Source organism: Balaenoptera borealis (assembly GCF_965194805.1).
Source record: "Balaenoptera borealis genome assembly, chromosome: 1".
NCBI lineage: Eukaryota > Metazoa > Chordata > Mammalia > Artiodactyla > Balaenopteridae > Balaenoptera > Balaenoptera borealis.
This window is the reverse complement of record NC_138860.1, coordinates 165286742-165311496: the sequence shown is the minus strand read 5'-3', so window position 1 is coordinate 165311496 and position 24755 is coordinate 165286742. Positions and strand designations below refer to the sequence as shown.

General features: G+C 34.8%; 1 protein-coding gene across 5 annotated transcripts in view; it reads left to right on the top strand.

Moving 5' to 3' along the window:
* The window catches only part of AGO3 (argonaute RISC catalytic component 3), a 117719-nt gene that overhangs the window by 51768 nt on the left and 41196 nt on the right, over positions 1-24755 (top strand). For 3 of the 5 annotated variants that reach the window (XM_082363038.1, XM_082363042.1, XM_082363039.1), the window contains 5 exons: positions 17038-17172; positions 21353-21440; positions 21568-21715; positions 22143-22262; positions 24580-24702. In XM_082363038.1, coding sequence (XP_082219164.1) covers positions 17038-17172; positions 21353-21440; positions 21568-21715; positions 22143-22262; positions 24580-24702 — 614 coding nt within the window. Of the gene's footprint in view, positions 1-184; positions 272-17037; positions 17173-21352; positions 21441-21567; positions 21716-22142; positions 22263-24579; positions 24703-24755 lie in introns of all 5 variants that reach the window. The other 2 variants (XM_082363041.1, XM_082363040.1) reach the window with 2 other exon arrangements.

The window sequence follows — 24755 nt, the reverse complement described above, 5'->3', positions numbered from 1 at the left end:
TTATCACAGGCAGTATGAGAGCCAAGAAATGGTGTCAATGAAGCCAAGGGAGGAAACATATTCAGAGAGTAGATTTTACAGTTAAGCAACAGAGCTTTTCCAGTAAAATCAAGAGTAAGACAAGGATGTCAGTACTATGATATTTAGTCACTATTGTGTTTGCTAACTTCTGTTCTTCTTACAGGTTTCAGTCTACATGTTACTTCCTTGAGAAGCAGTATTTGACACCCTTCTTGCCCCCCATCCAGCCATTCCCCCAAGTCTGAGTTAGGTATTTCTCTTATGTATTCCCATAGTACAGTATACTTCCCCTGTAATACCATGTGTCACCTTGAATTATAAGTGTTTATTATTCTTTGTCTCCTGTTAGAATGAAAGCTCCATGAAGCTAGGGACTGTCCATCTTATTCACCAGTATACCTCCATGCCTGGCGCAACTCTCGGTCATATTAAGCGAGGAATGAATAAATAAAACCAAGAACATGGAGGAGGAGTATCTAATTGAGCCTGGAAAGTTAGAAAAATATTTGTAGAAGTAAATGATGTCTTAACTGGGCTTTAGAAAATGTGATGACATTGAGAGTTTGGGTTGAAAAGGGGATACACAGGAATAAAAGATTTCTGAGAGGTCTCTAAAATATAAAACTTTATTGAAAGATATAAGTGAAGATCTGAATGAAAGAAATATATTAGGCTTATTGAGAAGACTCTGTTTGATAAGATGTCAACTCTCCCAAAATTAATCTGTAAATGCAGTTTTAAGTAAAATCTCAATCGGGTATATAGTGAAACTTGATAAGTCAATATTAAGATTTATATGGAAAAAATAAGTGACGATGAAAAACCTATAATTTTAAAGAAGAATAAAGAGGGAGGAATTGCCCTCCTTATGTTAAAACTGTAACAATTTTAGCACACTTTTTAAACTGCAGGGACAGACAGATTAATGAAGCAGAATATAAAGCCTAGAAATAAACTCTGTGTGTGTGTGTGTATAGAAACTTTGTTGATATTAAGGTGGCATTTCAAATCACTGAAGAAAGAGTAAAATGTTTAATAAATGGTGTTTATGCAGTTGTTAACTATATGAAAAAAATAATTAGACCCATTTCACATCATATCCCAAATTTATTTCTAGGTGGATTGTAATCTAAAATTTGAAAAGCAAAACTTTAAAATTCTTTCAGGGACTTCCCTGGCAGTCCAGTGGTTAAGACTCCACGCTTCCAATGCAGGGTGCGCAGGTTCCATCCCGGGTCGGGGAACTAAGATCCCATATGCCGTGGAGTATGCCCAAAATAAAAAATAAAAAATAAGATAAGATTCATTCAGACAAAAAGTAAGAGAATATCTCTAACATTGAACAAAATGTAAAATGTATAAATCATAATAGAAAATACTAATAAGCTTGGCTCTGTCAAAATTTAAAACTTATTTGTTATAAATACACCATAAACAAATTTAAAATGCTAGAAGAATATTTACAGCATATATAACCAAGAGCTTTATGGGATATAAGGCAATCAGTACAAAAAAGAAAAAAAAGTAATTCACAAAAGAGGAAACACAAATGGCCAATAGAAAATCAGATTCTCAAATTCATTAGTAATCAGGAAAATGCAAGTGAAATCAGTACTGTTTCACACCTATCAGATTTATAAAAATTTAAGTCTTATATCAAATGTTGGTGAGGATAAAGTATAAGGAACTATCATGCACTGTTTATAGGCGTATGATTTGATACAACTACTTTGGAGGCAGTTTTCAATATCCAGTAAAGATGAAATTGAACATGTCTTAAAACCCTTAATATATACCATAGAGGTATCTTGCAAAAACTGAGACATTATTTGTGATAGCAGAAAATTGGAAACAGCCTGATTCCTGTCAATAACAGAATAAGTAAACATTGGAATAAGTACCTAAATTGTTATTTGTGGTATACTATGTAACAGTTAAATGAATGAACCAGATCTACATGGATTATTATTGAAAACAATGTTGGGGGGATGATCAAATAGCAAAAGGTTATGTTACTACTTATGTGAATTTTTTGTTTTAAGTATATACTAGATACATACAAATGCAGTAAAATTATTAAAACATAGTTGATGGTGCTTTGTGACCACCTAGAGGGGTGGTATAGAGAGGGTGGGAGGGAGACACAAGAGGGAGGAGATATGGGTGTATATGTATACGTATAGCTGATTCATTTTGTTATAAAGCAGAAACTAACACACCATTGTAAAGCAATTATACTCCAATAAAGATGTTAAAAAAAAAAACCAGAAAAAAAAACCCAAAAAAACATAGATGGGACAAATACACACCAGTTTCAGTATAGTGGTTCCCTTTAGGAAGAAAGAAGGAAAGAAGGAAGAGGAATGAAATAGGTTGGTTGGGATAGGGAGAAGAGATAGACCTATAAGGCTACATGTTTCAGGAAACATGTGACAGTATGTTTATTAGTGTGAACAAAGTGTGTAGATAATTTCAGGTGCCACTGTGAAGCAAAGAAACAAAAAGATCTGTGTTATCTTAATGAAATGAAATAAAACCTAAAATTTTATTTTATTTTATTTTATTTATTAATTTTTGGCTGCATTGGGTCTTCGTTGCTGCGCACGGGCTTTCTCTAGTTGGGGCGAGCCGGGGCTACTCTTCATTGCAGTGCACGGACTTCTCCTTGTGGTGGCTTCTCTTGTTGGGATCACGGCCTCTAGATGCGTGGGCCTCAGTAGTTGCAGCTCACGGACTCTAGAGCGCAGGCTCAGTAGTTGTGGCGCACGGGCTTAGTTGCTCCTCGGCATGTGGGATCTTCCTCGACCAGGGCTCAAACCCGTGTCCCCTGCATTGGCAGGTGGATTCTTAACCACTGCGCCACCAGGGAAGTCCCAAAGCCTAAAATTTTAAATGGGTTTATTCTTATGAGACTGACATGCTGCCTACTGTGCTAAGAAGGCACTTAAATGAGTTTATTTTTAAATTGTCAATAATATATAATGCTGCTGTGAAAAATAATGAGGGAAAATATTACACTGACCACCTTACTTGCTTATATTTCCTTTCTTGTTTGTGTGGTTTTGATTTTGCACCCCTTCCACTTGGTATATTGCACTGAACAAAATAGTCTTTATTGAACTTGAAATCAACCAGAGAAGATTAGTATTGAGCAATATAATGAGTACTAGGAGGAAGTACTAAGTGCAGTGGGACTGTGTAACAAATGGATCCATTCTAGTCTCAGTGTTCAAGGAACTTTTCTCTGAGGAAGTGACAGGTGGGAGCGAGGTGAAATTTGTGGTGGAGATAAGCATGGAACAGTACTTTAAGAAAGCAAGCAATTTAATTCTAATTGTGTGACTTAATCTTGTCTTCAAAATGATTGTTTTCATGGTGTTTAATATCCTAACTCTCAACTATATAACTTTAATGAATTTTACCAATCTTAGACACACAAAAAACTTTTTCACATTTCATTATCTCTGAAATCAGGAGATGTCTTGCAGTAGATGGTTTGTCACAGTTGAATTGGCAAATTTCTCTTTTAGGAGACATACAATACTGATGTACCTTACCATAATTAGCATTTTAGAGTCAATGAAATGCAGAATATTTTTTTAGGTTGGCCTGCCTTTAGGCCTAACTCATTTGCAACTTGCATTTAATTTTTGTAATTACACATTTTAAGAGCATCAGAGTGAATCTGGGGAATTCCCTGGTGGCCCAGTGATGAGGATTCCGCACTTTGACTGCCGAGGGCGCAGGTTCAGTCCCTGGTCAGGGAACTAAGATCTCACAAGCCATGCAACACAGCCAAGAAAGAATGAATCTGGTATTTATTAGTTGTATGTGCCTGAAGATATTTTTGTTTACCACAGGCAGAATGCTAAACATTTTACATTAATTATAGTCGACCTTGTTACCTGGGTACCATGTATACTGAGGGCCGACTGTATTATGTCATTTTTTTATAAGGGACTTGAGCATCCACCGACTTTTGATATCCAAAGGGAGTCCTAGAACCAATCTCCCGCAGGAACCAAAAGACAACTGTATCTCCTATGAACTTCATCACAGTTGTACGAGTTAAGTGATACCACCAACTGAAGTTTAGAGACAAAATCTCTAAACTTTGTCTAAAGTGACTTTCTCCCTCGAAATGTCACATAGTTTGTATTTTATATTTTTATTAATGTATTGATATATGTAATATAACCTATTAAAGGTATATTTAGATATAACTATATTTGAGGCACAGTAGTTTATATTTAAATGATAGAGGTCAATTTTTCTGATTCCAGAGATTATGCCCTTAATATTCACAGCTCTTTACTGCATCCTTTAAGAGGCAAGATTCCTGGCAGACAAATCTCAGACCCAGGACATCTGAGTTGAGAAATGTGTTTTATTTTTATATACTTTATTTACTTCCTTGTGCTTTTCAGTAAAAAGTAGCTTTCTGTAAAACATTCACTATTTTGCTGCTAGAAGAAAGTAGTCATAATATATAAATGGTTGTAGAATTTGGTAATCATAAGTTATGCTGCTTAAGAGTCAAAAGTTCTCACTGAATATGCTTCCTTTGCAAGGAAAACAGATTTCTAATAAGTAATTTATTAATCACAATATTAGTGTTGCTTGCTTCATATGTTTGTCTTAAGTTCAGGTATAAGATCCCTAAAGTTAAGAAATAATTTGATTTTTACAGTATTCAAATTAGTCCTCAGAAGTAGATCAAAGCAGAATATTTCTTTAGGGTGAAAGGGTCAGGCAGCAGGGCAGGAACTTTATCAGCACTGGTCAAGCTCAGCCAAGTAAAGATACCTGTATCAGACTTGTCTAGTCTATCCTCACATCAGAAAAAGAGTATAATGGCAGCCGGAATTTCAATGACAGTCTAATCAAATCTGTTTCTTGATCCATACTGCTTCAGTCTGATTGAGTATGTTCATATTTGGTGCACAGCTGTCCTCTTGGGATCAGACTTCACTATCTGTATCCCTTCCTACCCCTCCCCCTTTTTTAGAAGTTTCATGAGAAAAGGGTACACAAGAGGCAAAAATTTTTGATGCCTTACACATTGGAAAATGTATCAACAAACCTGAATGAAAGTTCAGCTAGGTTTCTATGTTGGAAATAATTTTCCTTCATAAATTTGAAAGTGGTGCTCCACTTTTTAAATAGCTTTAGTGAGGTTTTGTTTCCCTTGTATTACTTTACTTTCTGGAAAATTTACTTACCTTCGTCTTCTTAACCCCCTTCGCTTTTTAAAATTTCTAATCGTTCTTTTTTATTTCCTGAATGTTATTTTATAGTAGCATACTATTCTTGTTTCATATATGGTAGTATCTTCTCTAAGCTCACTGTAGATAATTTATTTTGGAGTTTTATTTTTCTTACACATGCTTATGCTTCCTCCAAATTTTTGTTTGTTTGTTTGTTTTGATCATTATCCTCCATTTTGGAAGCTTCCTTCAAGTATATAGTATCCTTGATTATTCATGATGCATTGGGACTCTAAAACACTGACTAGATGCTTCGAATTCATCAGTGGAGCCTGTTTACTTTGAGCTTTATCGTAGGGTGATTTGATCGGGCTGATGTTGGGGAACCTATAATGTTAGTTTATCCTTAGGTCTTTCCCTTTGCCTGGTCAAATTACCCAAAGATGAGCCTTCCAAACTCCTGCTTGAAGGGTAATAGTCTTCATCACCTGCGATCTGGAAGCCAAGTCGGGGATTCTGGCTTGGGGAATGTCTGCATTCAGCATTTAATATTTATAGTCATTTAATTCCTTGTTTTGGGTACAGTCCTGTGCCCTTAATTGTGCCTGACATCCTCCCTCCAAAAGTCTTTTACTTTTTCCAGAGAATAGACCTACAGTTTATGCCAGGATAAAGGCGAGGCAGTTGTTCCGCAATGTGAATGGAGCTGAACAAGGGACCTAGGATTCTACCTGCTTCTCAAACAGCTTTCCTCTTCATTTTTCTGCACTACCCCCATCCTTTTATCACCAGTTTCAGAGGTACCTAGTACTGCCATTTCTCACGCCTTCTGAGGATTCTATCTGCTATGTCAGTTACAACTTGTCTACTCGCTTTTCATCTTCTAAAATGTTGGTGCATTTTCTGTTTTCTGTTCTCCCTTCCTTCTAGGTTTATGTCTTTTTTCTTTCTTTCTTTTAATTCCTTACCATAGTTATAGTGGAGTTTGAGGAAGGAATGAAATGAGCTGCTTGTGGTTCCTCTGCCATCCTAACCCAGGATCTATTGTTAAAAGGCAGAGGCTTTGTCTGAGTCATCTTTAAATTCCAACCCACAAAGGAGTCCCTGATATAGTAGGTACTTGATGAATGTTTAAATGGACGGTTAAGTCTTGTTTTACATCTGTAAAACTCAGTAACAAGTTTGTGCTAGAGGCCTAGTTTCTTGCCATCTGGACCTCTCAACAGGGCTGGTTAAGTGTCGTCATGATATTGTGGCTGGCTTCCTCTGGAGCAAGTAATCCATGATAGAGCAAGGCAAAAGCTGTAATGACATTAAGGCCTAGCATTGAAAGCTATATTCTGCCAGTTTTGTAATGTCTTATTAGTTATATAAACCAGTTATATTCAGTGTAGGAGAGACACAAACGTGCAAATCCCATGAGGCAAGACTTATTATTAGGGACCGTCTTGGAGGCAGGCTAGCACACACAGTTTCTATCTTAAGCTAGAAGAAGAACAAATTAAACCCAAAGTAAGTAGAAGGTAAGAAATAATAAAGATCAGAGCAAAAATTAATAGAAAACAAACAGTATAGAAAGTGAATGAAACCAAAAGTTAATTCCTTTTAAAAAGCTAATAAAAATTTTAAACTCCTAACAAGACTAATCAAGAAAAATAGAAAAATAAAACAGATTACTAGTGTCAGGAATGAAAGAAGGAGTTATCACTAAAGATCCTTCAGAACTGAAAGATTAATAAGGTAATGTTAGGAACAAATTTATACCAATTAATTTGATAAATGAAACACAACTTTACAAAAATTGGCTCAAAGAAAATTGGAATAGCCTTGTATCTATTAAGGAAATTAAATCCATAGTTCTTTCTAACAAAGAAAACTCCAGTCCCAAATGATTTCGCTGCTGAATTTTATCTAACATTTAAGGAAAAATAATACCAATCTTTCACAAATTCTTTCAGAAAACAGAAGAAGAAGAAAGGCTTTACAACTCAATTTTATGAGGCTAGTATACCCCGGAATCTGACATCTGACAAAAACAATGTAATCCTCTCAACAGACAGAAGAATCATTTGACACATTTCAACGTTTTCATGATAAAAATTTACAGACTAGCAGTAAAAGGAAACTTCTTCAACCTGATCAAAGCATCTAGAAAAACATACAGGCATCATCATACTAAATGATAAAAAGAGTGAATGATTTTGCCGTAAGATTAAGAAGAAGGCAAGAATACTTGCTCTCACTACTTCTGTCTAACATTGTGCTGGTGGTCCAAGAAAAATAAAGGCATAATATTGTAAAGGAAGTAATACAACTATCTCAGTTTGCAGAAGACATAACTGTTTACGTAAAAAATCCTAAGAAATCTACCAAAAAAAAAAAAATCCTACTAGAATTAACAGATGAATTTAGCAAGATCACAAGACACTAGTTGCATATATAAAAAGAAAATACTAGCAGTATAATAAATAATACCCAGCATTCAACAATTAGAAAAATGAAAAACACATGTACCATTCATAATATCAAAAAATGTAATATTTAGGAATAGATTTTAAAAGAGATGTACAAGCCCTCTACACTGAAAGCTACAAAGCATTCCTGAGAAAGATAGGAAGATATAAATAAACAGAGATACCATGTTCTTGGCCCAGAAGCCTCAAATTCTTAGGGTGTCCATTATCCCCAAATTGATCTGTAGACTCAACACAATCCCAGAATCTCACCAGCCTTTTTTTTTTAATAATATAAATTGACAAGCTGATTCTAAGATTTATATGGAAATGCAGAGAACCTAGAATAGCTAAAACCATTTTGAAGAGGAACAGAGTTGGAGGATTCATAATCCCTGATTTGAAGACATGCTATAAAGCTACAGTAATCAAAGCTGTGATATTGGGGTTAAAGATGGACATACAAATCAAGTTACAGGATAGCTATAGATACTATGCTTGATCTTAGCCAAAAGGCTAAGAAGTGATTAGAATAGCTACAGAAATAGACCCACTTATGTGGTTGATTGATATTTGACAAAGGGGCCAACATTCAATGGGAAAAGAATAGTCTTCTCAATAAACGATGCTAGAACAGCTGAGTATTTGTACGAAAAAAAAACATTAAAACTGAGAAATTTGTAAGAAAAGAGGAAAAATATTCATGTCCTTGGAGTAGGCAAAGATTTCTTAATATGTTGGAAACCTCATCTAAATGAACACCTTCTCTTAAGAACACTGTTAAGAAGATGAAAAGGCAAGCTACTGCTGGGAGAAAATATTTGCATAACATATCCTAAACAAAAGATTTGTGTCCAGAATATATGAAGAACTTGCATAACTCAGACAATTTTAAAAAGTGGTCAAAATCAGACATTTCACAAAAGATTATGGGAATGGCCAGTAAGCACTTGAGAAGATGCTAAACATCATTGGTCATATGGAAAATGTAGGTAAGAACCACAGTGAGATATCACTTCACACCTAGATTCGCTAAATCAAAAAGACTGGCAATACTAAGTGTTGGCAAGGGTGTGGAGCAATCAGAAGTGGTAGGAGTATAAAATTGTACAAGCACTTTGAAAAATATTTTGACAGATTCTTTTTTTTTTTTTTTTTAATATTTATTTATCTTTAGCTGCATTGGGTCTTTGTTACTGTGCGCGGACTTTCTCCATTTGCGGCAAGCAGGGGCTACTCTTCGTTGCAGTGGCTTCTCTTATTGCAGAGCACAGGCTCTAGGTGTGCGGGCTTCAGTAGTTGTGGCATGTGGGCTCAGTAGCTGCGGCTCGTGGGCTCTAGAGCACAGGCTCAGTAGTTGTGGCACACAGGCTTAGTTGTTCCGCAGCATGTGGGATCTTCCCGGATCAGGGATCGAACCTGTGTCCCCTGCATTGGCAGGTGGATTCTTAACCACTGCGCCACCAGGGAAGCCCTTGGCAGATTCTTTTAAATTTAAACATTTTCTTGCCATGTGTCCTACCAGTTCTATTCTTAGGTCTTTCCCCAAGAGAAATGAAAAAATAGGTCCATACAAAGATTTGTGCATATGTGTTTACATGTTCATAATAATTAGGAACTGGAAACAACCCAAATGCCCAGCAACAAGTGAACTGAGAAACAAGTTGTGATTTATTTATACAATGAAATACTACCCAGCAGTTAAAAAGAACTAACTACTAATTTATACAATGGTATGGATAAATCTCAAGTAAGATGTACAAAAAAGCTAGACAAAGTGGCGTATACAGTATAATTCCATTTATATGAAATTCTGGAACCATTTATTCTATTATGAAACGAATCAGATCAGTGCTTGCCTGTGGCAGATGTGACAGAAGCTGATTGCATAGGGGCAGGAAAGTACTTTCTGGGGTGATGACAGGTTCTGTCTTAATTGGGGTGGTAATAGCATAGATGTATATACGTTTGTCAAAATCATTGACCTTTACAATTGAAATGCATTTTATTGTATGTAAGTTATATCTCAAATTGTTTTTTTTTTTTTTGAAATGAGATATCATTACACATCCACCAGAAGGGCTAAAATTCAAGTCTAACGATACTAATGGTGAAAATTTGGCACGACAGTGACTCTTAAATGCTGCTGTGGGAGAGTTATTTGTTAAAACCACTTTGGAAGAGTTTGACATTATCTAGGAGTGATAGACATCCTTAATGACTCAGCAGTTCTACTCAGATATTGCCTTTTCTATTAGAGAAATATATGTGTGTACGTATATCAAGAAGGCCACCTAGGGACTTCCCTGGTGGTCTAGAGGTTAAGAATCCACTCTTCCACTGCAGGGGGCACAGGTTAGATCTCTGGTTAGGGAACTAGGATCCCGCATGCTGTGTGGTGCAGCCAAAAAAAAAAAAAAAGGCTATCTATAAGAATATTCATAGCCTTATTCTGATAACCAAAGGAAAGTGCCAGCATAAACTGTCCACCAACATTAATAATCAGGTTTTTTGTTTGGTTTTGTTTTTTGCCACGGGGCAGCTTACGCCTGGGATCCTTAGTTGCCTGACTAGGGATTGAACCTGGGCCCCTGGCAGTGAAAGCGCCCAGTCCTAACCACTGGACTGCAAGGGAATTCCCTGTCCATCAACATCAGAGTGGATAAATTGTGTATTTCTTCAACAGAGTGTTAGAGCAATGAAAATGAAGAAACTAGTTACATTTAATTAATACAGATGAGTTAGAAACAATGTTTAGCAAAAGACTCAAAAAGATTACATGCTTTGTGTTTCCAGTTACATAACATTCAAGAACTAGGAAAACTAAATTGTGGTCCTTAGTGATCTGTACTTATGTTGTAATTCTATAAAGAAAAAGAAGTGATTACCATAAAAGCCAGGATTTTGGTTACCTCTAGCAGAGAGAGGAGAAGTTAAGGTTGGGAAGGGGATAGGGAAGAGGTTTCTAGGATACTGGCAATATTTAGTTCTTGATATGAATGTTGGTTATGTGGATATTCACTTTATAATTTGTTTAGTGACACTCTAGTAAATATGTGATATTTTATATTAAAAATAGAAAAAGAAAAAAGCAATCCTTTCATCTATCAATATCTCCTGAGTACTCTGTTAATATTATTTTGCTAGGTAATAATAGACATGCCAAGATGTTTAATGTGGCCTCTTAATTGCTCACTATTACCATAAAAAGGCATTGTATAATAAGTTTCTGTTCTTACATCTTCAGAGCAGTGAAAGTATACATATAAAATTGAGGCACATAACCTCTCAGGAGGTTAAAGTATAATTGTAGTTATGTTTTTACCAGGATCCAACATTATTTACTGCTTTATTTTATACTCATCAGTTGGACCTGGGCTCATTTTGGTACATGTAGTCCTAGTTATCTTAAATATGGCAAATATTTATTATTTTCTTTTTTCACATCTGTTATTTTAGCTGCGTCCTAACAAAAATTTTCAATTTTGACACAGTAAAATGCAAATTCAAGAATCCTAATCGCTTTTTCATGGAACATTCTCCCATCAGCCTCTTCAAGGAGTTAGTTTACATTGACAAAATGATTTTGCCTAGAATTAAAACCTCAGTAAATCAGAGAGCAAAAGACATGAGTAGACAATTCTTCAAAGATGAGAAAAAGAGCTCTGATGAGCTCCTGCCATGTTCTGGGCACAAGTAGGTACCTTATATTGAATCTTCACCCTAATGCTATAAGTACTAGATGTTTTTCTAATTTTGCAATGAACAAATTATGATTTCTCTGAATTTCAAGTCTGGATCTAGAATTAAAATCTATTTCGGGGCTTCCCTGGTGGCGCAGTGGTTGAGAATCTGCCTGCCAGTGAGGGGACACGGGTTTGAGCCCTGGTCTGGGAAGATCCCACATGCCACGGAGCAACTAGGCCCGTGAGCCACAACTACTGAGCCTGCACATCTGGAGCTTGTGCTCCGCAACAAGAGAGGCCGCGACAGTGAGAGGCCTGCGCACCGCGATGAAAAGTGGCCCCCGCTCGCCACAACTAGAGAAAGCCCTCGCACAGAAACGAAGACCCAACACAGCCAAAAAGAAATAAACTAATTAATTAATTAATTTTTTAAAAACCCTATTAAAAAAAAATCTATTTCATTTCCAAGCCTATCCTTTTCTCATTATTCTAACACTGCTACCCATGAAAAGAAGAAAATAAACCTAATTAAAAAAATAAGTAGGGCTTCCCTGGTGGCGCAGTGTTTGAGAGTCTGCCTGCCAATGCAGAGGACACGGGTTTGAGCCCTGGTCTGGGAGGATCCCACATGCCGCGGAGCAGCTGGGCCCGTGAGCCACGGCTACTGAGCCTGCGCGTCTGGAGCCTGTGCTCCGCAACAAAAGAGGCCGCGATAGTGAAAGGCCCGCGCACCGCGATGCAGGGTGGCCCCCGCTCGCCACAACTGGAGAAAGCCCTCACACAGAAACGAAGACCCAGCACAGCCAAAAATAAATAAATTAAAAAAAAAAAAAGTAAGTGATGAAAGATTAAAGGATACATTTCCAACAGCAGCAAACTTTCTATCAATTATTAATAAATGAGTTATAAAGTATCACAAGACCTTAATGAAATTGGAATGACCTTAATAAATTCAAAGATATTATGTTCATGAATTGAAAGACTATCCCACTGGTATTCTATACATCTAGTCTATTTTGGTAAATTTTTTTGCTTTAGTTGTATATTATACATATCTAGATAATGGCAATCTAAGTAGTTGGTAAGATCGCATTTTCTACCAAACTCATCTCAAGTTTTTTGCTTCTCAATTTTATTTATCTGAATTCTAACACCTGCCCATTAATTTTAATTACATGCACGTAGTACAAATTTATCCATTTGGCTGGTGTTTAAGTTGTTTCCATTCTTTTTACCATTATAAACAGTGCTACAATAAGCATTCTCATTCATGTTGCCTTTCACAGATACGGAATTTTTGTAGAGTATATACTCCAATAGAGTGAAATTGTTTTTTGGGTTTTTATTAATTTATTCCTTCATTCATTCCTTCATTCATTCATTTATTTATTTATGGCTGCATTGGGTCTTCGTTGCTGCACCTGGGCTTTTCTCTTGTTGCGGCGAGGGGGGGGCTACTCTTTGTTGCGGTGCACGGGCTTCTCATTGCGGTGGCTTCTCTTGTTGCGGAGCACGGGCTCTAGGCGCGCAAGCTTCAGTAGTTGTGGCACGCGGGCTCTAGAGCATAGGCTCAGTAGTTGTGGCACACAGGCTTAGTTGGTCCCTGGCATGTGGAATCTTCCCAGACCAGGGCTCAAACCTGTGTCTCCTGCATTGTCAGGCAGATTCTTTTTTTTTTTTTAATTTATTTTATTTATTTATTTTACTTATATTTATTTTTGGCTGCGTTGGGTCTTCGTTGCTGTGCGCGGGCTTTCTCTAGTTGCAGTGAGCGGGAGCTGCTCTTCGTTGTGGTGCGCAGGCTTCTCATTGCAGTGGCTTCTCTTGTTGAAGAGCACAGGCTCTAGGCACACGGGCTTCAGGAGTTGTGGCTCGCGGGCTCTAGAGCACAGACTCAGTAGTTATGGTGCACGGGCTTAGTTGCTCCGCGGCATGTGGGATCTTCCCAGACCAGGACTTGAACCTGTGTCCCCTGCACTGGCAGGCAGACTCAACCACTGCGCCACTAGGGAAGCCCTGGCAGGCGGATTCTTAACCACTGCACTACCAGGGAAGTCCTAGAGTGAAATTGTTGAGTTGAAAATTATGCTCATCTTCAAACTTACTATAAATTACCATTTGTTCCTAACTGACTGTATCAGTTTATATTCCTACAGTCTGTATGAGAGCTTTCTTTCTCAGTCTTCCTTTGGCTTGTTGTCAGCTTGTGTTATCGGTCTTAACATTTTTGGCCAGTCTTGATTGGTGTTAAATGATAGCTTGATATAGTTTTTGTATATATTTCCTTAATTACAAATAAGATAATTAGTGAAAATTTGTTTTTTGACATTTAGATTTTCTCTTCTATGAAATGCCTAGTATCCTTTGCCACTTTTCTTGTTTTATCTTGATTTATAGGAACTTATTATATATTCTGGATAGTAATCATTAGTTATATGTATTACACATATCTATAGCCTGTCTTTTTTTTTTAGCTTTGTTTATGGTATTTTTTTATGATAGTTTTTATATCTTAAGAAATTCTTTCTTGCCTCCAAGATCATAAAGATGTTCTATATTTTCCTCTAAATGTTTATTTTTCTTTTCATGTTCAGTTCTCTGAATAGGAATTTGTTTTTGTATATTGTATAAGGTGGGCTTTCAAGTCTGTTTTACTGGTCTGTGTGTCTGTCCCCACAGTCTCTTGACTTGAATTGGATTATAACAGATCTCAATGAATGTTAGAGCAGACCTTATTCTTAAAAACTATCTTTGCTATTCTTGTTTCATTTCTCTTTCATGTTAATTTTAGTATCAGCTTCTTAAGTTCCAGAGGTCAAGGGGGTTATATCCTATTGGTATTTTGATTGAAATTGCCTTGAATTTGCAGATTAATTTACAAATAATTTATACTAATAAGGTATATACTCCATTTATTTAGATTTTCTGTAGTAGTAAAGATACCTATTACTTCTATAGGTCTTAGGCATCTTTTGTTCAGATTTTATCTCGTGTCTTATGTCTTTTTTGTTGTGATATTAAGTGGTATCTTTTTTAAATTACATTTTAAGTTGGGTGCTAATGTATAAGAATGTAATTTTATTTTTATATGTTGATCTTAAATCTAGCAACCTTACTGAACTAATTCTATAATTTATCTATAGATTATTGGGTTTTCTCTCTAGACAGTCATATTGTGAAGAATAATAATTTTGTTTCTCCCTTTCCAATCTTTTTACCTTTTACTTCTCTTAGCTTGCATTCCTGTGCCAGCTAGCACTTTCTATTAAATGAAGTTGAATTTACCATAGATTTTTGGTGGATAACTTTTATCAAATTGAGAAAGCTCCTTTCTAGTCCTGGTACTGTGAGACTTTTAGTTATGGTGCTGAATTTTATCTAATGCTTTTTTGAGGGTAATTATCTGTAGAAATGATTGTATGTTTATTTCCTTTAGTGTGTTAATGTATATTTTGTTAATAGGTTTTAAAATATTAAATGTAAATATTACTTTTTCAGTTAGACTCAGCTGATTTGTGAAAGGGAAAGAAGGAAAAAATGCATAAATATGTAGGTTTATAAAATGTTAAGGATTTAACCAAGGGATAGAGAGGCAGATCTTTGCTGATTGAAATTCATGCCTAATTCAACTGTACTCACTGATTTCATCCCATCTTTTGTAAGAGCTTTCCTTCACTAACTTTAATTTTTACCTCAGATGCCCACGTTGCTGTGGGGAAGATGGTGAACAGTAATGATTAGAAGAACAGTGGGATAAACACTAAGGAAAATTAATAGAATGTTAAACAGGATAAATAATGTTTGTTTAGTAGTTTCAACTCTGTGAGATAAGACACATTAGTTGTGAATGCTAGTATTATAATAATCCAGTGAAGAAAATTTACCTGTAGGATTAAAGGAAAGACAAAATAAGCAGGTTAATTACCATGTATTTATTTTCCTTTATCCACTTTTTTTTAATTAACACAGAAGCAATATGTGCTTATTTGGTATGTGTCCTGCCAGCCTTGTTTTAATGTACAACAATATTCTCACATTTTTTAATAGAAGAATGTAATGTATACATTTTTTTAAAGTACTGTGGATTTGAATAAGATACCCAGAATGCTAATACAGTCTTACCAGTCTCTCTTTTTTTAGTTAGTTTGAAATTGTGGAGGTATTTCTAAAGTTTATTTGGATGGAAGTACAAAATCAACATAACTATCCATCATGAGGGACATTAAGTAGGTCCATGCAATGAGATATCCTGCAGCTGTGAAAAAGAATGATATAGTTCCATATTAGTACATATAGATCTATCTCTAAGATATATAATGAGAAAAAAGAAATCAAAGGCCAGAATAGTGTTTCTAATGTTTTATCATTTGTGTTCCTTTTCATTAAGAGGGGAAGGGAATATATATTCACTTAATTACCATGCACCCAAACTGCAGAATAAAAAGATCTCTAAGACACATTGTTAGTTTTAAAAATAATAATAAAAGAAGTCATAGAACATTTATTATCTGATCTCATGTAAAAAAAGAAAGTTGTATATGCATTTTTATATCTAAGTGTATATTAAAAGAATAGGATATATACATACCTAAGTACTAATAATGGTTGCTTCTTAAAGATACTTGGAGACCAGAAGTCTTTACTGTGCATGTCTATATTGTTTAAATTTTTTAGGATGAGACTTCATTCATATATTATTTCTGTAATAAAGAAAAAGTAATATGTGCTCACTATTAAAAAATGAAGATTTAAAGATAAAGTCAAAAAGAAGAAAATAAAAAATATCTACAGTAGTCTTACTACCTGAAATAACTACTTAAAGCCTTGATAAATATCCTTCCAGAGATGAGGGACATTTTGTGGAAGACATTTAATCCTAAACCAAGGAGGATAAGAGAAAGAGCACCACAGTAGGCATGTTTTTTAAATAAAAAACATGATAGCATGTAGCTTATTGTCTGTTTTGGTTTTACTTTTCACTGTATCCCCAGTGCCTTTATAGCACATAATAGCAGTCAGTAAGTATGTATTTAAGAAATGAGTGATGGTGGTCTACTAACTATTGGTTAGTAGAAGCTCTTCTAGTTCCAAAACCCAAGATTAAGAAATCATACTTGTTGGCTCTTGGAAGACTGCTGACTGTAGCTAGATAACATTGGGCAGATACACCTTACTATTACTACCTGTAGCTTGGATTAGCACTAGTAACTTTTAATACCATTGTCTTCTCAAATCTGTGCAAAACAGGGAGAGCTCTCACTAGAATAGATAAGCAGTCTAGGGTGGCACAAAAAGCTTTGTTTAAGAAATAATACCTAACCTTTTCTTCTTCTAAGGTGCTCTGGCCTTCTTTGTCCCCTTATAGACCTTGTTTCATAGCCAGAACACTGCTCTGTACATGTAGTAGGAAATGGAATGATTCAGTTACCCATGATAAGAGATAGATTATAAAAACTGTAATATTAGGCTTTTCTGTTATTGTGCTTGTCTTCCAGTCAAACAGTTCAAATTTAAACTGCTTAACTTTGGAAATATTTTTATATGTATATAGGTATACATAAAAGGGTAATTTTAACTCTGTATTAGTTAATTATCATGGAGCCCGAGATCAAGTTTTTGAGTTTTTTTAAAGGAAACATTAATTTGTACTATTTGTGTTTTTCTTCTTAGTTTCTGCCACTGCCTTCTACAAAGCACAACCTGTAATTCAGTTCATGTGTGAAGTTCTTGACATTCATAATATTGATGAGCAGCCAAGACCTCTGACTGATTCTCATCGGGTAAAATTCACCAAAGAGATAAAAGGTGAGTTAATTAGCATTTGGAACAACTTAACTATAAAATGCATGAATATAACAAACTTTCATTGGAATTTTTTAAGATATAAATCTGTTCATGTAACATCACCAGTAAAAATATGGACTAATTATAAAATGTCACATTAAATTCATTACCATAACATCTTAGGTAGTGTTTCAATGAAGGAAATACCAAGTAATGGAATTAATATTGACACTAGCTAATTTTTTGTCAATACTTTCCCGTACTAGCTGAAGGTATAAGAGTATCTGTTAGGAAAATGCTTCTATGATACTGTTAAAAATAAGAAGCTTATTCCAAAAACATTGTCACTTCAGAACTGGAGCCATTCTTTGAATGTATTCTATCGATAATATAATGACTTCTTTATTTTTCTGAAATGATAGCAGAATATTTTATTCCTTTGTAAATTTATGGATATGGGACTAGCCTGTTTCATGTGTTGTTCTAGAGCTGAAACTTAGTAATTTCATATACATTATTCAGTTGACCATTGATCTTGACTATTTTATAGTTAGCAACTAAAATGTATACAGTGGTGTTGCATCGTATGTATATTTTACTAATACAAATTCATCTCTACATGGTCTTCCAAAGAGAAAAATTAAAAATTAATTTCAATTGTGTCCTAAAATTTATATTTTGTATATATTTATTGTTTATATAATTGTAGCTTTCTATATACATGTACACTTTTATGTGCAAACCCACACATAGTGTACTTTATCTGCAATTTAAGGGATTTTTCAAGAGTAATTTTGATTATGTAAAATTCTTGCCTTGTTCATGACTTTACAACCTAATCCTCATGTAAGATGTGACTCCACTGTATTTAGTTCTTTATTATTTAGACACAAAGAGAAATTAGATATTCTCTAATTAGAATGAATAGTATAAATTCTATTTATACTAAATGTTAGATCTTAAATTGTCAGAAATAATTATGTCATTTTATTTTAAGGTTTTACCTATTTGTTACAGGCAATTTTTAGCTTGTGGTTTGAATGAAGCATTGAAGTTTGTTCTCTGAACATCTTTCAGTTCCCCAAATCAATTAGTATAGTTGAATACATCCTGCTTGCTCCAGTAATCATTTATTCTTTGTCATTTAGTAACCAGGAGAGAGATGGTTATTGTAATAAAACATTTAAAGGAAAATTCTTCCTGCTTTGAAAATAGGCATCCATTTATCTCAAGTTATTTAAGTGTCAGAATAAGAAAGTGTTATATATTCTTATATTGCAATCATACCATTGTCCTTTCATAATCTGTATTAACTGCACAGTGAGCATTGTTGGGAGGTAGTGCATTACCCACCATTAATATGTGATCATCTAAATGCCATGGTTTCCAGTGGAGTTGCTGCTTAGTTACCACCTCTGATATCATGAAGTCACTTACATTATTTTGCGGTAACTATGCAATCAACTCATATCACCACTCTATCACAGAAAATACAAGATGTACAGAACAAGGATTCAACTGCTGCCCGAAGAGCATGGACTCGATCTTAACTTCAACTGCTCAGGGGGCCAAAGAAATGACTGAAAAAATGACTAGAAAGCATTATAAAGTTGATGTTATAGTGAAGGTAAAGCCAAGTTTATAGGTTAAATATTTGATTTATTAAAGCCAAAAACATTTTTTGTTGGATGGAGGGTTTGGGGAGGGACCTGGGCAGAGAATTATCTAGTCCATTTTTTAAAATTTCAGCTTTTTGCTAACCCCTGGATTTGGATCTAATCCTTAGGCACCTATGACTGTAGATTTGGGGTAGAAAAATCTGAGTTGGATCTAACTGACATACTGATGATTTTTTCCTCCATTCAAAGTCAAGAAGGCTTTTTTTTTTAAAGAGGACTCTTTAAAGTACGTCATGTATTCCTACCTCAGCTACACAAGAGAATCAAAATTACATGTTTTGTATTATGTATTTGGGTTTAATTTTTAGTTAGCATGAGGAATTTGATGAAAATTGTTAAATAGTGATACAAAGTGTGCTATAATGAATAGATTTCCTAGTACAATATTATTTGGTTCTAGTTGAACTTTTTCCTAAATATTTAATGGTAACTTTAGGGTGGTTTCTTTGTGCAGTAATTCATCATCGTTAAATAGCAGAAATATTGGAGGAAGTTTATGGTAAAAGTACCATATGTGTGTAAGAGTATCTATTTTATTTTACTTTTTTATTAATTTTTATTGGAGTATAGTTGCTTTACATCAATTTTATTTTTGATAAAAACTTATTTAGTAGGCTTGTAGAACCTTACTGATAATTTTTTTTAATTCAAGGGGAAGATTTGAAAACAAATTGCTAAGTGGTATAGATAACAGAAATTTGTTTTAAATTTTTCTATCGTGTTTTCCCCCTAAACAATATTTTTATATCTTGCTTACTTCATATTGTTGGTGTTTCCTTCTTAAAAGGCCTTCTCTTGGTAGTATTTTCTAGTCTTATTTATAGAGGCATAGTAAATGCTCTAATTGATCTGACATTTTAGTTTTATAAAGGTAGTTACTAATAAAACCTATTTCTCACTGATTCAATTAGGAGTAGTTCTTAAGAAAATCTCATACCAATCTGGTATAGTAACACTGTGTCCATTTAACATCTTAATTTATGCTGATATGTCATAAGAAAATATTACTATGATTGAACTTTGTGTTTGGTTCTGCAGTTAGTAGATACGAAAATAAGTTATACTGTATCAGGGTTTCTCAACCTTGGCACTATTGATATTTTGGGCTGGATAATTCTTTGTTGTGGTCGGGGATGGGAGGTAGTGCTGTCCTGTGCATTGCAGTATAATTTAGCAGCATCCCTGGATCCAAGCATTCCAAAATCTAGCATGTATTAGATGCCAGTAGCACCCCCAGTCATAACAATCAAAAATGTCTGCAGACATTACCAAACCTTCCCTGGAGGTCAGAGTCACCTCTGGTTGAGAACCTCTGCACTATAGGATACACAGATATAAAAGGAAAATAATACAAAAGTTTAACCGTAAATACTATCAGGGAACTAAAAGTTGTCCTCCATCTACCCTTTTTTAGATTTTCCTCCTTTGGAGTATAGGCCTTAGAAATGGAGTTGCTTATCTGTGACCAGTAGCCACTGTATCTGTTTGTTAACTCATCTCTAGGTAGCTCCAGGAGTATCCACTAGCCACATGTAGCTGTTTAAATTTTAATTTATTAAAGTTAAATTAAAATTTTAGTTTTTTAGTCACACTAGCCACATTTCATGTGTGCAGTAACATATTGCTGGTGATTTTAGCACAGATGTAGAACAATCCATCATCTCAGAAAATTCTTTTGTACACCACTGCATAGGAAAATTCATCCCAAAGAATTTCAGCCAGTGTTTTAAAAGCCCACAGCTTCACTTTCTAAAGCAGGCCTAGGATCCGCAAACCCCTAGGGTCCACAAATGGACGCACGGATCCACGAACATCTAAATTCATATGCTAAATTAAGTGTATGTTGCATTTTTCTGAGAATTTATTGCTTTCATCAGATTCTCAAAGGGATCATTGATTCCATAAGAAGGTCTGGATTACCTGTTCTAGGAATTATTTTGGTTGCATTTGATTTCTAATAGTAGTAAAAGAACTGTATCACTATATTATCCTTCAACGAAATTGTCACTCCACTTCTGTTAAAAGGGCCTGGAATTTTTTTTTTTTTTCCTTCCTACTTTAAAAATCTTTGAAGGACTTTCTTCTTCAGCTATATGAAATTATGATCTTCAGTCAGTATGTGATTACTGGGCAAATGAGATATCACATACTTTGAAGGTTATAGAACATCTTGAGAATTATCATAACTCCCTTTGCTCCTTCCCTCGACCAGCATAAAAACCTGCATTATAAGCAGGGTTTTTTATTAATGGAGAACTTTATCCCTTGATATACAGGCTTTGCAAATTTTACACTATTTTTTAATAGCTTGATAGAATAGGGAAAAGGTTTGGAGTTAGGTCTCTCGTGATTGTAACCGTTGTTAACAATGTTATATATAAAATCCTTTGTTAATATCACATTGCCTGTATCACAGATTTTCTGTTTAGAATTTGAGTTTTTATAGTAGTGAACAGGCTTTATAGTTATAAATATTTTACGTGTGACAGTTCTATAACCTCAGTTTTTCTTGTTGGGAACAGGTCTGAAGGTTGAAGTGACTCATTGTGGAACAATGAGACGGAAATACCGTGTTTGTAATGTAACAAGAAGGCCTGCCAGTCATCAAACGTAAGAAAAGCTGGTGTTTGTCAGAGCAGAGATGATGTGAGGCAGCTTGCTCTAGTTAGTAGATTGGGAGTTTTGCTGGCTCATAATGAGATAAGAGTTATTAATGTGTGTAATTTTTTTTTTCCAGCTTTCCTTTACAGTTAGAAAATGGCCAAACTGTGGAGAGAACAGTAGCACAGTATTTCAGAGAAAAGTATACTCTTCAGCTGAAGTACCCACACCTTCCCTGTCTGCAAGTGGGGCAGGAGCAGAAACATACCTATCTGCCACTAGAAGTAATGTGTTTAGGCTGCTTATTAATATCCTCTTATTCATCGTTCTGTTGGGGTTTTTAATGACCTATAACTTACGTCATACTCTCACATTTATTTTGGAGACTGAACTGTTTTTAAATTTCCTTTTATTCTAAATTTTCAGCTATAAAATAATATGGGAAAAAATTCATCCACAGTCCTACCACTTTAAATGTAACCACTGTAAGCATTTTGGTACACTTCTTTTCAGCCTTTTTATGCAGTGTACATTTTACCTAATTATAATCATACTGTAAAGCAGTATTGTTTACTGCTTTTTTACTTAACATGATATTAAACAGAAGTGGTTTAATGGAGTAGATATTAAAATTTAATCTCACATGTAATTGGCACTCAGAATTTTAAGAAAGATGTGTATATCTAGTACAAAACTTTTTTCCATTTGTAGGTCTGTAATATTGTGGCAGGGCAACGATGTATCAAGAAGCTAACGGACAATCAAACCTCCACTATGATCAAAGCAACAGCAAGATCTGCACCAGATAGACAAGAGGAAATTAGCAGATTGGTTAGTACTTAATCCTAGAAATGAAAATTAAAAACATATTAGGATGAGCTCTAAAGAACCATGTCCTTATCAACTCATACCTTATGACCATTTCATGGGCTGTCAGAATTAAAAGAGATTATGGAAGTAATCTAGTGGTATTCTAGGGGTGAATCTTAGTGGATTCTATGAAAAGGGTTAGATCCTTCTAATTTAACCCCAAGCTCTTTAATTAGATTCAGAACAGATACTCTCAGAACTAATGTTTCAGTTTAGCAAACTGGACCTTCTTACCTTCCACCTAAAAGAGGAAGAGAAAAGGAAGAAAAGTCAAAGTTTTATGACTAGCAATGTTGAGAGTCTTAACACACAAAGTAGGATGGCTTAGCTCCATTGTAAACACTGGTAACCGTACAGGATGAATAAAGAAATATAAGACAGCTCCAGCCATATGGGATCTCTAAGCTGTCTCCTTGTTCTAAATGGGGAGAAAAGAGACATCAATACTACTTTTAAAACTGACGGAATTAAGGCAAAATGAAAAATGAAGGCAACTGGATCTTATCTTACTCTCTTCTTGAATACCATGTAAATTGCCCAAGTGAAGAGAAAAAAATCTAGAAATAAGAACATTACCCAAAACAACTTAATAACACTTTCAAAAGCAGTTTTAGAGATTGTTGGAAAAGGGTTACAGAACTGGCTCTTTCATTTTGTAAGGCAATTACCAAAAAAAAAAAAAAAAAGACCTTTTTTTCCCTTACAGTTTGTAAAGAGTAAGTTATTACATGATATTTAATTAGGAAAATACAGGCTGGTTCTCATCATGGATTTTTCTCTGATCTACTATGACAAAATTTTAAAACCTTTAAGAGACTAGAACCTCTCACTATCTCTATAAAATCTCAGTAACTAGTTCTAACTCATTTATTACAGCTTTTCTGTTCAGAGAGATGATATTGTACAGTGATTGAAAGCACAGGCTTTGGAATCTAACGACTCTGGGTTCAAAGTCTAACTTCTTTACTCACTCACTGTTACTATTATTGTATTATTATAATTATAGCATCTGGTAGGCTGGTGCAGTGATTGAGAGTAGGAACTCTAGAATCAGAATGTACATGGTTTCAAATTATATATCACTTGCTCAGCTATATGGTTTTAGGCCAATCATTCAACTTTACTGAGCTTTAATTTTATCCTCTGTAAAATAAAGACTATAAAAGACTTACTTTACAGTCATAGGTTATTGTGAAAATTAATTATAAAACATTTAGCACCAAACACATCACCTAGCAACTCCTGGTAAATAGTAGTTGTTGTTATTGATGGTAACCTTACAGAAAAAAATGGCATTTAAGCTTGAAGAAAAGATACATTAGTTAGATGCATTAATTAGATGCCTAATTTAGAAAACAAATTTTCCTGCACATTGTGGGGAGATTCTTTTTACATATTTAGATTATACAGTGTTTTTTAATAGAGTGTTACTCAAAGAATTGAACGTTGCCTTTTTTTGTAACCTTGTTTGACCTTTATCCTGAGACTAAGTAAATATGTTTTGAAAAACACATTATAGCACACTATGAGCATGAATTACACTTTTGAGATTCAAGTCTACACTGAATTACAATAAATTCTTTATCTTTGCATGTATTGGTATATTACATAAAGATTATACTCTGTATCTCATACTGGCTTTCTTTTCTGTCTCAAGTGTATCTCTTAAGTAAATTTTATAATGTGCTGTGTTTTATCTGAAAATATTCAAGGAGATTTTGTATAACTTGTAATCCATTAGGAACAAAAGCCTTAGGATTATTGATATTTGCTGTCGAGATCTGCATAAAATAAATTTCAATAGTATATATCCAGATCCTCTAATTAGAAGTAATTAACCATTTTTAGGTCAGGTATTGGGTTGGCCAAAAAGTTCATTCGGGTTTTTCATTAAGATATTAGGGGAAAACCCATACGAACTTTTTGGCCAACCTTATATTTCTCTTGCAGTCTCTCAACCACCCTCCCAAAGTATATGAGGCTTAATCATATAAAGTTACCATTTTCATGAATCGTAAATAGTTGAAATTTCTTATTATGCAACCTAATACATTTAAATGTTCTGTAAATTATCAGGAGGTTCACAGACTTCCTACAGTCCACTCATGATCTGTGGTCCCCAAGTTAAGATTCTCTGCTCTATAGTGAGGGTACCATTATCTACACCTGTCAGTATTATAAAACATTGTTGACACAGTGAAGAAAAAACATTAGAGGGTTCTAAAGCAGGGAATTTGGGGGAATTTTGAAAGTAACTACAAACTTTTTCTGTTGTTAGGTAAGAAGTGCAAATTATGAAACAGATCCATTTGTTCAGGAGTTTCAATTTAAAGTTCGGGATGAAATGGCCCATGTAACCGGACGTGTACTTCCAGCACCTATGCTCCAGTATGGTGGCCGGGTAAAACCTCTTGATAGTTTTTAAATTATAATCATACAGTTTCTGTGTATGGA